This window comes from Monodon monoceros, unplaced genomic scaffold (assembly GCF_005190385.1).
Source record: "Monodon monoceros isolate NGI ecotype Baffin Bay Population unplaced genomic scaffold, NGI_Narwhal_1 Super_Scaffold_12, whole genome shotgun sequence".
Taxonomy (NCBI): Eukaryota; Metazoa; Chordata; class Mammalia; order Artiodactyla; family Monodontidae; genus Monodon; species Monodon monoceros.
In genome coordinates this window covers 100813152-100826106 of record NW_021703768.1, presented here as the reverse complement: position 1 = coordinate 100826106, position 12955 = coordinate 100813152, and the positions used below count along the sequence as shown (strand labels likewise).

The 12955-nt window shown below is 40.5% G+C and overlaps 1 protein-coding gene across 2 annotated transcripts; it reads left to right on the top strand.

Annotated features, from left to right (window-relative positions):
* The first annotated feature begins 570 nt into the window (after positions 1-570).
* On the top strand, positions 571-12683 carry LOX (lysyl oxidase). 2 transcript variants are annotated; one of them, XM_029215623.1, is made up of 7 exons: positions 571-1809; positions 2162-2270; positions 3343-3480; positions 4718-4874; positions 8260-8355; positions 8714-8829; positions 11973-12683. In XM_029215623.1, exons 1-7 carry the CDS (start codon positions 1188-1190, stop codon positions 11977-11979), a joined length of 1245 nt encoding a protein of 414 aa, XP_029071456.1. In that variant the 5' UTR covers positions 571-1187; the 3' UTR covers positions 11980-12683. The 2 variants fall into 2 exon arrangements, with proteins under 2 accessions (XP_029071456.1, XP_029071457.1); XM_029215624.1 differs by lacking the exon at positions 11973-12683 and having other exon boundaries at positions 8714-8833.
* The last annotated feature ends 272 nt before the right edge of the window (positions 12684-12955 follow it).

Here is a 12955-nt window from a genome sequence, read left to right as displayed (position 1 = left end):
GTTTTTTTTTTAATCCAAAGTCAAACCTCCTTATTAAACATATAAAGAGAAAAAATCAGATGAAATGCATATTTGAAACTGCCTTCTGAGTGCTAGGGCAGACTTGCTCTAACCCTCTTTACTGAAACTTCCTGAGAGACACTGTGGAAATGAAAGATGGTTCTTCACTTCCACTTAAAGTACAATTCAGGCCTGCATTTTGAAAGAGACAGGTTTATTCATCACTTCAGCGTTAGCTGGCTTTGTTCCCTGTAAAATTTTACTTTTGGTTATTAAAATATTCACTGGAGGAAATAAATTTGTAACCCATTTCTCATATTACCTACACACAGAAAAACAAAATTTGATATCTTGGGGTTTATTTGCTGAAGGCGCTTCCCATAAAAGCGAGGCGTGTGGAAATTTGTCTGGTTAACTCCTTATGGATAACTTAGTCACAATCGTTCCTCCGCCCACTTTCCCCCTCCCCCCTCCCCCCTCCCCCCATCCCCGACTCTCGCCCCCAGCACCCTCCCTACCTCCCGACTTCCCGCCTCTGCAGGGCTGGTGACCTAATAGCATTTTTCTTCGTGCATATTTTGGCGTCGCCCCATGGCCTGGCTGGCTTTGCCTGTCTGAGTCTTTTGAAATTCCTGCATGTTCGCCCCAGATTAAGAGTGTGTCTCAGGATGTGTGTTCCGTTTTGTTCTTTCCCCTTAACGCTCCCTGTGCAACGTGTCTGGGGGGAGGAGGACAAGACGGGGAGGGGAGGGAGGGGCAGAGGCGAGGAGCTGTCCGCCTTGCACGTTTCCAATCACATTACGTGAACAAATAGCGGAGGGGCGGCCGGGCCAGAACGGCTTGTGTAACTTTGCAAATGTGCCAGAAAGTTTAAAATCTCTCCTCCTTCCTTCACTCCAGACACTGCCCGTTCGCCGGGGCCGCCACGCCGCTCCCCGTCGCCTTCCAGAAGGACTGAGAAAGAGGAGAGAGGCGAGTGCCACGTCCCAGCAGCCGCCTTTACTGGAGAGGGTCTGCAGCCCATCCTTGTCACTGCTTGGTGGGAACTGAGATAGACGCGAGCCCAGTCCGCCTCCCTAGTTGAAGATTTCTCCCTCCCTCTCGTGATTTGAGCCCCGTCTTTCTTTTTTTGTTTTTTTCTCCGAGCTACGTCCTCCAGGAGCGGGGACAATCCAGCAAAGGGAGCGATGCGCTACGCCTGGACCGCACTCCTGCTCGGGCCGCTGCAGCTCTGCGCACTCGTGCGCTGCGCCCCGCCGGCCGCCGGCCACCAGCAGCCGCCTCGCGAGCAGCCGGCGGCTCCGGGCGCCTGGCGCCAGAAGATCCAATGGGAGAACAACGGGCAGGTGTTCAGCTTGCTGAGCCTGGGCTCGCAGTACCAGCCACAACGCCGGCGAGACCCGGGCGCCACCGCCCCGGGCGCCGCCAACGCCACCGCCCCGCAGCTGCGCACGCCAATCTTGCTGCTCCGCAACAACCGCACGGTGGCGGCGCGGGCGCGGACAGCCGGCTCGTCTGGAGCCGCAGCTGGCCGCCCCAGGCCCGCCGCCCGCCACTGGTTCCAAGCTGGCTACTCAATGTCTGGGGCCCCGCGCACCGGTAACCAGACGGCGCCAGGAGAGCTCCCGGCGCTCAGTAACCTGCGGCCGCCCAACCGCGTGGACGTGGACGGCATGGTGGGCGACGACCCGTACAACCCCTACAAGTACACCGACGACAACCCCTATTACAACTACTACGACACATACGAAAGGCCCAGGCCTGGGAGCAGGTACCGGCCCGGATATGGCACCGGCTACTTCCAGTATGGTAAGCACCCCCAAGTCGCCGGAAACACCCGCGCACCCTTTCCCCAACTCTGTGGCTCCCCGACGTGGCTGCCTGGGCGCGGCAGGCCTCAGTCCATGCAGATCCCATCCCTCCCCCTGCTCCTGCAGAGGCAGCCCTGGAATCTGCTGCAAACCGCGCGCCTGGCCCCTCCTGCTTTCTTTGCACATTGCTTTGCAGCCCTCGGCGTCCCCATTCTTCTGCTAGCCGCAGCCCTACAACCACAGTCCGGCTGGGTGAAGGGTGAGGAGTAAGGGACCTGGAGGGACCCGGAGCCAGGGTGAGGGCCGCTGAGTTGTCTCACTGTTTTGCCTATCGCCTGGCTGACGTTTAGGTCTTCCGGACCTGGTGCCCGACCCCTACTACATACAGGCGTCCACGTACGTGCAAAAGACGGCCATGTACAACCTGAGATGCGCTGCGGAGGAAAACTGCTTGGCCAGGTACCAGCTGTATCTCCTCGGCCCAGCTCCTCCGTCTTGGTTCCGGGGGTGCTGCCCAAGTGCCTGGTTCTGACCACTCTTGTTCCGTGCAGACAGGAGTTGGGAAGTGGAACGTGTTCTCCTGGGCATGCTGACCTGGATGGAGAGTTAAAATTTTGAAGATTTCTGTGGGTTCTGACTTTCAAACTGTGGCACAAGTCAGGGAGATGAAACAAACCCTATCCTGGAGAGTGTGTGTGGGTGTCTCCTATTCTTTTTCCAAGGTCCTTAAACTGTGGAGCCAACTGTTTCCAATAAGGTTTTATTAAACTACTATAACGTGGAAAAAATACTGTAATGGAAGAGCTTGTTAATACCCCTTTAAAAGTTTGGGAGCCACTTTGCCAGTACGGCACCCCTTATTGGGTGTCATAGTTTTCTTCTTTTATTTGAAGCCACAATTAACTTAGTTATTTTGGTATTACTTCAGCCAGAATAAGAGCATGAGCAAGAGCTTTGTTTTTGCATTAGTCCTAAAATAAAATCTTAGCAATTTGGGGAATGGAATTCCCTGAGTTTGCTGCTGGGAAACCAGCAGAGGGAGCAAAAGATGATTTGATAAGATGCATAAAAAATTTTTTTAATGTAAAATAAGGTCATCAATAGTATTTAAATATATATAGTCACACAAAATAAATAAGACAAAATTTATTTTGTAAATTTCTTCCACTTCCTTTATAACTGTCCAGCTAAAAGAAGAAATCCAAGCTCATCATCTTCATTCTAGAGTCTTGCACCACACACCATTGCATTCCCTATGATATTACTACAGTAATGCCGTTGTTTTAAAGATAGTTACTAAATTATTTATCTAATCTGGGAATACTCTTTTATTAGAGTTACTTCCCCACTTTACATCTTAGTTAACTGTTTAAGAAAAAAATGTATGCAAAATGCCCTGATCTCTTGGAACTGATAGCCTAGTTGGGGGAAGAGGGTAGTGACCATTATAAAATGGAAAGGTTTTGCTTGTAATTTTGTCTTTAGTTAATATTCTGTGAAAATAATAATGTTTCCTTTTTCAAAATCACAGCTCAGCATACAGGGCAGATGTCAGAGATTATGATCACAGGGTGCTGCTAAGATTTCCCCAAAGAGTGAAAAACCAAGGGACATCAGATTTCTTACCAAGCCGACCGAGATATTCCTGGGAATGGCACAGTTGTCACCAGTAAGTGGATGGGCCTCTTGGGTACTTTTGAGTTGCTTTTTCATTTTACAGGTGATTCTTGATATGACAAATTCTTACACAAAGAGAGAAAATTGCTGTTATTTACATTTAGAATTTCTCTCTGTGTGATTTGACAAAATCTAGGAAATCTATCTTTAAAATAATACATCAACTACTATATCCTGTTATCTTTTAAACTGGAAACTCTAAGCCCAGCTTATTAAAACTGTTGACAGGATACAGCAATTAGCTTCGCTAGAATTTTATCCCAATATACTACAGGTAAGAGTTCTAAAAAAGCCTATTACAGTCAAGATCATCTACAGTTAGTTAGCATTTCATAGCATTTAATAAAGATCACACATTATGAAAAGGATTCAGATACCGTTCTCAAAGAAAGATGTAGATGATTTACTCCATGAACTGAGAAGGGCCTACCTCAATCTTTTAAAAGGCCTGTATCAAACCCAAGCAAAAGGTAGTTGCTTGTTTTATCCTAAATTTAAATATTTTCACATAAGGTAATTCTATAGTTTGACTTGGTAACTTGCCTAGGTGTCTATTGCCAGGAAATCCTGTTTTGTGCCCTTAAACTTTCTATAGTTCAAGCCATTTCTTCTTGTTCTTTCCTTATGTGAGAAGATGAACAGCTCAGCACCTTCACTTTAATGAAAGGAGGAAAATAGATGTGAGCACCTAATTTGCTGATAAAATAGAATTATTTCTAAATAAAAGTTTATACTAGTTAAATAATAATGGTGGATAAAACATGCCTTTATTTCTCCTTTGCATTTTAGTAAGGATTTTAAATGTGTGAGAACACAATTTTTTAAAATTTCACAGAAACCTCCCAAGAGACAAGTGCTCTTCTATTTTGGAATGAAGCATTGGTAGTGGCAGCCAAAGGAGATATACTAGAGAACATATGGCAAGTTTCACTTAAACAAAGATAATTTACTATCTCTATTTAATATTCAAATATAAAACAGAGTGAAATAGAAAAGCAACATACTCAAAGTAGGTCTTTTTTTCCTAGTAGCAAAGTTAAAGCCTTATAATTTTGATAGATTTTTGTCCTGGAAAAAAAATCTAGCATGAATCTACCTTTAAGAAGATCAACTTGATCTCAATTTTGATGTGAAAACAAGTGCAGGAAGCAGTGGGGATGTCATCTAGAATCCTCGTTGCTTTCTCTGTATGTTACTGACCACTGTCTCTGTGTTGTGTGGGACATTAGACATTACCACAGCATGGATGAATTCAGCCACTATGACCTGCTTGATGCCAGCACCCAGAGGAGAGTGGCTGAAGGCCACAAAGCAAGTTTCTGTCTTGAGGACACATCCTGTGACTACGGCTACCATAGGCGGTTTGCATGTACTGCACACACACAGGTAGGGTGGCAACCTGGAATCAAGAACCCACAGGCTTCAGAGAGAAAACAGTCTTCTATTTTCTTTCCTGCAGGCTGTCTTTTTAAAAAAAAAACTATTTTATTTAGGGGGTCATCTAATCCATATGGTAAATTATTGGGAAAAGGAAAGGGATGGCTTGATGATCCAAATTACTTTTAAAGTATTTCATCATCACAGAAAGTCAATGTGCCTACCTGTTATGTTCTACAGTGAAAAGCAGTAGTTTATTATCTGAAAAAATCCTAATGGTTTCCAGTTTCTGCACTCATTCTGTATTCTTTAACTTGATTGGTAAGCAATTGTTTAGATATCTCTGTTTTGTCACCTGCAAAACTATTCCTCCCTCTACCTATTAAACTAAAAATAGAATGGTGATTGGGATTAGCAAAAGGCCAGAAAATAAGTTTCTTAAAAAGTACTTTTAAAAATGTCTCTTTTAATCATATGAAGAAGAGCAGAGGACACAGTTTCTTTCTCCATGCATATATATTTAAACCTACGGTATAACTGATGTCAGATGTCCTTTGGATGGATTTTTAAAAAGAGTGCTGTCCTAAGCAGTTTGTATGTCTTATAATGGGAAAATGTGTGTCATTTAAAAGCTGTGCCAGTATTTCCATAAGAAACCCTAATTTGTAAAAGGACATTATAATTTTACTCCAGCGGAAATCTTGGCAGGGAGTAGTGAATGTACATAACTCAGGGCACAAAAGGATCAGCAGCTGGCATCTTGGGAAGCAAATTCCAGGGCTGTGGCAGGAAGCTTTCTGGTGACCTAAATGTTATCGTTGCTTCTTTCTCTCAGCTTACAACATCATAGCAATTGGAGGGGTAAGGGTTCAATTCCTCTCGCCCTGGGGCAGCACTTACTCTTTAAGCAAAAGAGATGTAACCTACCCACACATTACACATATGTGTATACAGAGGTCCCCTTTTCACTCAGTGATCTCTAAGTCCCACAGCACCCACCTGTGCAGTGGACCTGGAGTTTATTTTCTTCCTTGAGAAAAAGAGGCACTCTGGACGGCTCACTGCTGAAATATTTGAATCTAAGACTATAGGTATTTATAGCATGTGAGTCCCCCAGTTCCGTGGGGGGTGACCCTACTTCTTTTTATGTGGTAGCTTCCTTTTTTTTTTTTTTAACATCTTTATTGGAGTATAATTGCTTTACAATGGTGTGTTCGTTTCTGTGTATAATGAAGTGAAATCAGCTAGGTAGTTTTCTTGTTAATTGTCCTCCGTTTGTGTCCTATTTAACCATTATTCACTAGGTCTTACACTACAAATGACTAATGTATTTGTGTTTTTCACTAGACTGGTGTTTCTTGAACATGGGCTTCATTTAAAGGGAAAAAAAAAATTCTCACAAAGTCCCAGTATTGACTTAGATTAGTTGTATTATAAAGTTTTTAAATGTATCCAAAAGTAATACTAGATGTGACTTCTTTATATTTATACTTTGATATAAGTTCTTAGATAACAAATTTACATATTAAATATATACGAAACTAGAAAGTTACATTAACCTCATTAATTTATGTAACAAACAGTTATGTTTTGCTAAAACCGAATAGTTAATCTATACAGGCTTGGCTAAGGTTCTACATTTTTTTAAAAGTTTTCAAAGTTTGAATACAGGAAATGCCTGTTTGCTTACTGCCCTGAAAAACTTTTTTGTTTGCCAGTTCAAATAATCAAAGCTTATACTTAAATTCTGCCACTTGAGTAAGGTAGAGTGGCAATTTCAGCATTCTTTAAAGTTCTTTTGTTCACTTAAAGGTAAGATAAGCATTGTAGCATTATTTAAACCAGTCTTAAATGGGTATCTAATCCAGTGAATCCCTTACAGTGCCATGAAGGTGGTGGTAGTAGTAGTAGTAGTAGTAGTAGCGACAATAATAGCTAACACTTACTGAATATATATTATGTGCCAGAATCAGAATTATGTGCTGGAAATCAGAAACAGAAAATTCTTCATAATATATTTACTACTCAACATAAGGTTAACGAATGATCACAAGTTGGTATGGGCCAAAGTGGGAAAATGGTTCTCACTGCTGTGGCACAGGTACTTTTTGAGTTTGGCCTATCTGTACTACTGTGTGCTGGATGAGAGCACAGTTCTCCCCCATTCTTCCCAAATCAAACCACAGGCAAACCAGCACTAGTAGAGCACGCTTTAGATGATTCTGCCATCTCTCTGGTGACCAAGGTGATCTTAAGCACCAAACAATTTTGGTTGCTGAAATTAAATCGTGGTATTGAGTTTAAATGATTCTAGCCTATACTTTTTAATTCATTTTGATTAGTGTTAGACTGCAAATACAACAGTTAAAACGTCTGATGAAGAACCAGTGGAATCAAGAATATACCTATGGACTCCAATTTGAGCAAATTTCACCAGGCTATAACTTTCTGGAGAGCAAGGACCATATCTTAGTGGTGTTTTTCTCTTCTCAGCCTGTAGAAGGCACTCATTTACTGATTGAAGTGACTATCTTTGCAAGTAGAGTTGATGTGGCAATCGTCCCTTTAATACAACAAAATATTCAGTGATGATGTGAAAAAGAACATAGTGTGGTGGTTACAATCAGGGACCCTGGACCCCAAATGCCTAAACTCAAAACCAGCTCAGCCATTAACTAGCTGTATATTCTTGTGTGAGCTGTTTGACCTTATAGTGCCTCAGTTTCTTTATTTGTAAAATGGGTTAATACTACCTCCTGCCTCGTGTAGTTGTGAGAATTAAATTTATATATTTAACATGTTTAATTGATCCTGGCATATAATACATAGTTCATAAGTGTTAACTATTCAAAAATGCAATATGACTCTGTCCTTGGGGAGCTTACAATCTCTAGTTAGATATATTCTTATATAGTATGATTTTAATATAGAGGAGAAAAGGATAAATACCATAAAATCTATACACAGAGTATCTTGGATATTCAGAGTATAGGAAGGTAATTTCCAAGAAGAGAAATTGGAGAGAGTTCCACTGATAACAAGACATTTGAGTCAAGTTGATTATTACATGGCCTTTATTCCTGAACTGGTAATATTCAAGAATTTTGGTAGAGGCCTATTTTGTCACTTAAGATTGTATTTATCACTAGTGATTTATGACAATTTTAAGAAGCGAGATGTACTACTACTTATATTAGTCCTGTATTTTTTTTAGCTGGAGGTGCTATAAGGCTGAGTAATATATACTTCTCAAAGGAGATGCAATATAAGTATAGTTTTATGTCAAACTCTTGTAAGTACTAACTTAAAATTTAATTTGCAAATAATAAGCATATTCTTTAGCACATTCTAGCCATATACCATCTTTTTAATTTTTGAATTTTATTTGTTTCAGGGGCTGAGTCCTGGCTGCTATGATACCTATAATGCAGACATAGACTGCCAGTGGATTGATATTACAGATGTAAAACCTGGAAACTATATTCTAAAGGTAGAGAACTTTGAATATGTACCCATAATTTATTTCAGTTGCAACTCATGGGCCTCTTCTCTGGATTCCAATGTTAAATAATCACGGTCCTTCAAGCAATTATACATCTTCCAGAAGTACCTCTAAACCAACCTAGATATATTTTAAAAATGCTTATTTGAAAGAACTTTAGGGAAAAATATACAGCCTCCTTCGATAACTTCTCCAGAGTTGAACCACGTGCCTAACTTACACCCCCTCCCTGCTTGATTTAGTTGGAGCACATTGCCTCTGTTCTAGCCCTGTGAAAATAGGAAGAAATTAACCAGTAAACACTGCTAATAAAATCTGAAACACAGATGATGTTTATGTTGCCTAGGTCAGTGTGAACCCCAGCTACCTGGTGCCTGAGTCAGACTATACCAACAATGTCGTCCGCTGTGAAATTCGCTACACAGGACATCATGCATATGCCTCGGGCTGCACAATTTCACCGTGAGTCCTATTTGCCTAGCTAAGTAATTCTCCTGACAATGAGTTTTAGTTCATTGATAGGCATTATACACGTTTGTTTTCACTACTACTGCAGCTTCCTTGTAAAATAGACCAAAGGTAGAAAACGGCAGCTTCTGTACTATAACATAATTAGAGCTGATCTTTTTTTGATAATGCTAGAGAATGGAGAAGGGGATGTACTCAGGTTTTTATCACCCTGAAACTTAGCTTTTAAGACAAGACACAGAGCACATTGTTTACCCTCAAAGTCTATGGCAGCTGAGTCTGTAAAATATGCAATATGCAGTGTGGATAACCTTGTGGGAGCCCAGAGAGTTGGGTTTCCTGCCTCTTCCCCATAGTCCATGAAGGAGCCCTGAAGAAATTCCTAGAGTTCTTCAAAGTATACTTTGAAAGTGACTGTCTTAAAGCATGCAGCTGAAGAGGTCAGACCACCTGTTCTGTAGAAATCAAGATTTCACATATTTGAGTTCTACAAACACAAGTAATAGGGAAATACCCTGCAAAAGGAGGCTTGTATGGAGGTGCCTTCATAATTTTCCTAGTCCTGAAACCCTTCCTTGAATGAAATCTTAGAAGGAATCCCAGCATGTAAATATTGCAGGTGTGGTGCTTTGATGAGAGTAATTAAAGGGTAGTTTTGCGTTCTTGTCTCTCTGTCCCACCTTGACCCCTTAAGCACTGCCTGCTCTAGTGATGCTGGGTTATAGATTCTAACTACATATGCCACCTGTGAGTGATACCTTCCCAACACAAGAACACCATTAGAGTGATACTGAACACGTGTCAGCTTTGCTGTGATGTGAGAGGCACCAGTGAGTGCCTATGGATCATGCAGAAAGGTGTCTAACAGAGCTACACTAGAAACTTAAAATTTATAGAAATTTCTCCCTGCTACACAAACCAAGTGGTTGCTGCAGATGAACCTGTAGTTTGTGGGCTTTCCAAAGTACAGATAAACCTATCTGGTTGTGCATATTTTGCCCACTACTGGGGATCCTAGCCAGGAGGAAGGTGGAGCTTAAAGTGCATTGGGCTACATTCATCTTGGAGGGGAGCCTTTTCCTTATTTCCATAGAGGAGCAAAGCCTGTGCTTTTTAAGTGTCATCATAGCATTAGAGACAGATGTAGTCTATGACAGCAAAGGTGTAGCACTGAAAGAAGATTATCAAGTATATTCTTCTGAACATGCCCAAAATACAGAAAACCTGGCTGTTTATGGCCCATATTGTGTGGAGCTGATCACCGTATAACTGAAAATCCCCAGAAGAGGAGGAACTTAAAGTAAAATAATTTAAAATAAGTGGATTAATTTCCCTTAATTTTTATAATTCCTTAATTTATTCACTCATTATGTATTCATTGGCACTTTCATTTTTGATACAATATGAAAATTCCATGGTGGGGGGTAAAATAAAATGCAGTCAAAACAGGATGACCTCTGCTACAATAAGCTAAGTGACTCTCAGGTACAACTGCTGCCCTCCCATGAGGAAAAGGTCTGGTGAGGTGATTCTGTTGTTGTATAGAAGGTGTCTTGCTTGTCATCAGTAGAATCCATTGAATTGGGTATTGCTGGATATTTAGAACAAATAAAAATTATTTTGTTCCAGCATAGTTTCTTTCTCTTTTTTTAGCCACTTGTCACTGACTATAAATTGCAAGACTGGTTGATGTAAAATTTTAATGAGCAATATTGATCAGATGAAAATATGAAAAAATGAAAGGACCCACAGGTAGTCATTTGTAATAAAATAACGAGCTCATACTTCTCTACGAGTGGAAAATAATGGGAGAAGTACAGAAACCTTGACTTGCGAAAGAAACCCTCACCTTTAGAATGATGCTCACCTCTTATATTTTGACTTTCACTTTCGCCTCCCTTGGTAGGGATCAGAGTTCAGAGGAAGGCGAAATTTTCTCTGGCTGAGATGCAGGAGTGGCTTTAGGACAGCATTTGAATTGGGCCTTGAGGGCTGAGGAGGACTGCACTGGAGAGAGTTAAGGAAGGGCATGCTGGGAGGAGTCAACATCACCTGCAACTGCATGGCAAGAAGAAATTGCAGGGCATGTTTGGAAAAGCAAGTCTTCTAGTCTGGCTAAGGCATAAGTTTCATGGGCAAAAAGAATGGAAAATTTGGGACCAGATCAAAGCGAGCACTGAAGAGCAAGCTAAAATGTTTGAACTTCATCCTGGTGGCCACGGGGAGTCTTTGAAGTTTCTTGAGCAAGGTGTGTATCTTGCCTAAAGCCATGTGGTCAGTCCATGGCTCTGTAAGCAAGTGTGTGTGATTCCCTTGGTAACGTTATTGTACTTTTTTTTAACTCTTAAAGACACATCATCTCTTAGTTCACCGATTGTTTTTCATGCTAATCAAATATTTGAGAGCATTCTATTGGTGTGTAAAAACCACCCAGTAAGAAAGTGTGTGCCTTTGATGTGTCCTATCTCCCTCATCTTCCTCACTGTAAACCCAACGTATGAACCAGGTAACTCTGTGGCCCAGTTCAATTCTAAGATACCATGATTAAGTTCTTTTTTCATAGAAATGACTATTTGGAAACTGATGGTTTATGATTTGGACTAAGTGATTCTTATTTCATTTATGTGGGGATCTATGATCACAATATAAATACAATATTAGGTTTATTGGCTTTGACCCAGTCTCCTGCTAATGTAACATTCTACATCCAGAACCATGCTGGGAAAGGACTAATGCAGGACAGTGCAGAGGTCATGAACCTGCTTCTTAGTGGACATGCCACACTTGCTGCAAGGAGTGAACTCACCGGGCCAGGGCTGCTGTTCCTATACATCCTGCTTTAGCCTTGATTGTTTCAGAGGATTTCTTTTAACTCTAAACATCAAGTTTGTAGGTATCAGGCATACACTTTCTGCTACTGACATAGTCACTTTCTTCAAATCAGTATTAAAATAATGTATTAATGGATAATTTCAGAAGGTGACTATCGCTTTGGTTGAGGGAAATTGCTATCTATCTATCCATCTATCTGTATACACAGACACATATTTTAAAAAGGTGACTTTAAACTTGTCTACTACACTCATTCAGAGTATTATCAGGTTAATAACTTGTCTTATTTTGTTTTCTTAATCTAGGTATTAGAAAGCAAGCCAAAACTTCCAATGGATAAATCAGTACCTGGTGTTCTGAAGTGGGAAAAAATAGATTAACTTCAGTAGGATTCATGTATTTTGAAAGAGAGAACAGAAAACAACAAAGGAATTTTTGTTTGGACTGTTTTGTAACAAAGCACATAACTGGATTTTGAACATTTAAATCGGCATTATTTTGGAAATTTTTAATATTATCATTCACATTACTTTGTGAATTAATGCAGTGTTTCAAGTCTGTAATTGCACACTTGGCTCTTTCAAAGAAATCCAAATTTCTTATGCTCCTTCTGAAATTATAGTGCAAAACGAAAAAAAATATTTCAATGAATGAGTCAAAATTATTTTAAACTGAGAATTTTCTAAAGTTCTGAAACTTTAGTGAACCATAATAATAACTGGCTTATATATGTCCTAGAATAGATTACTTTAGAAATGAGGCTCCTACTGTTTAAATAGATATGGACACATTTGGTACTGAGGAAGGAACAAACACGTTACCATTGGTGTCAAGAAATATTACTATATAGCAGAGAAATGGCAATATATGTATTCAGATAGTTACACCCTATATAAAATTTATGTTTACATTTTAAAATTAGTAGATAAACTCCTTTCTTTCTGTCAAGTGTAAAATTTCATTCTGACTTAAGTCAGCTTTTGTTTTGGAATGAATTAAGTAATTGAGCTGCCCAACTCGTGTCTGACCTTTGTTGATGCTCCCCTCTATTCTTTAGTTTTCCTACGGGCAGAGACCTTTTAATTGGCATTCTTAAAATTACTGTTCTGGGGACTGCTATACATAGGACAACTGTGTCAATGGGAAGTCATTCTGATGATAGATGTAATACATCCAGAGATAGTATGCATTTAAGTATATTAAACTATTAGCCAAAAGAGTTTCCTTGCTTACATGAAAATCATTCAAACAAGTCCCCCAAACCACAACTGTCTCTAAAATACTTAGA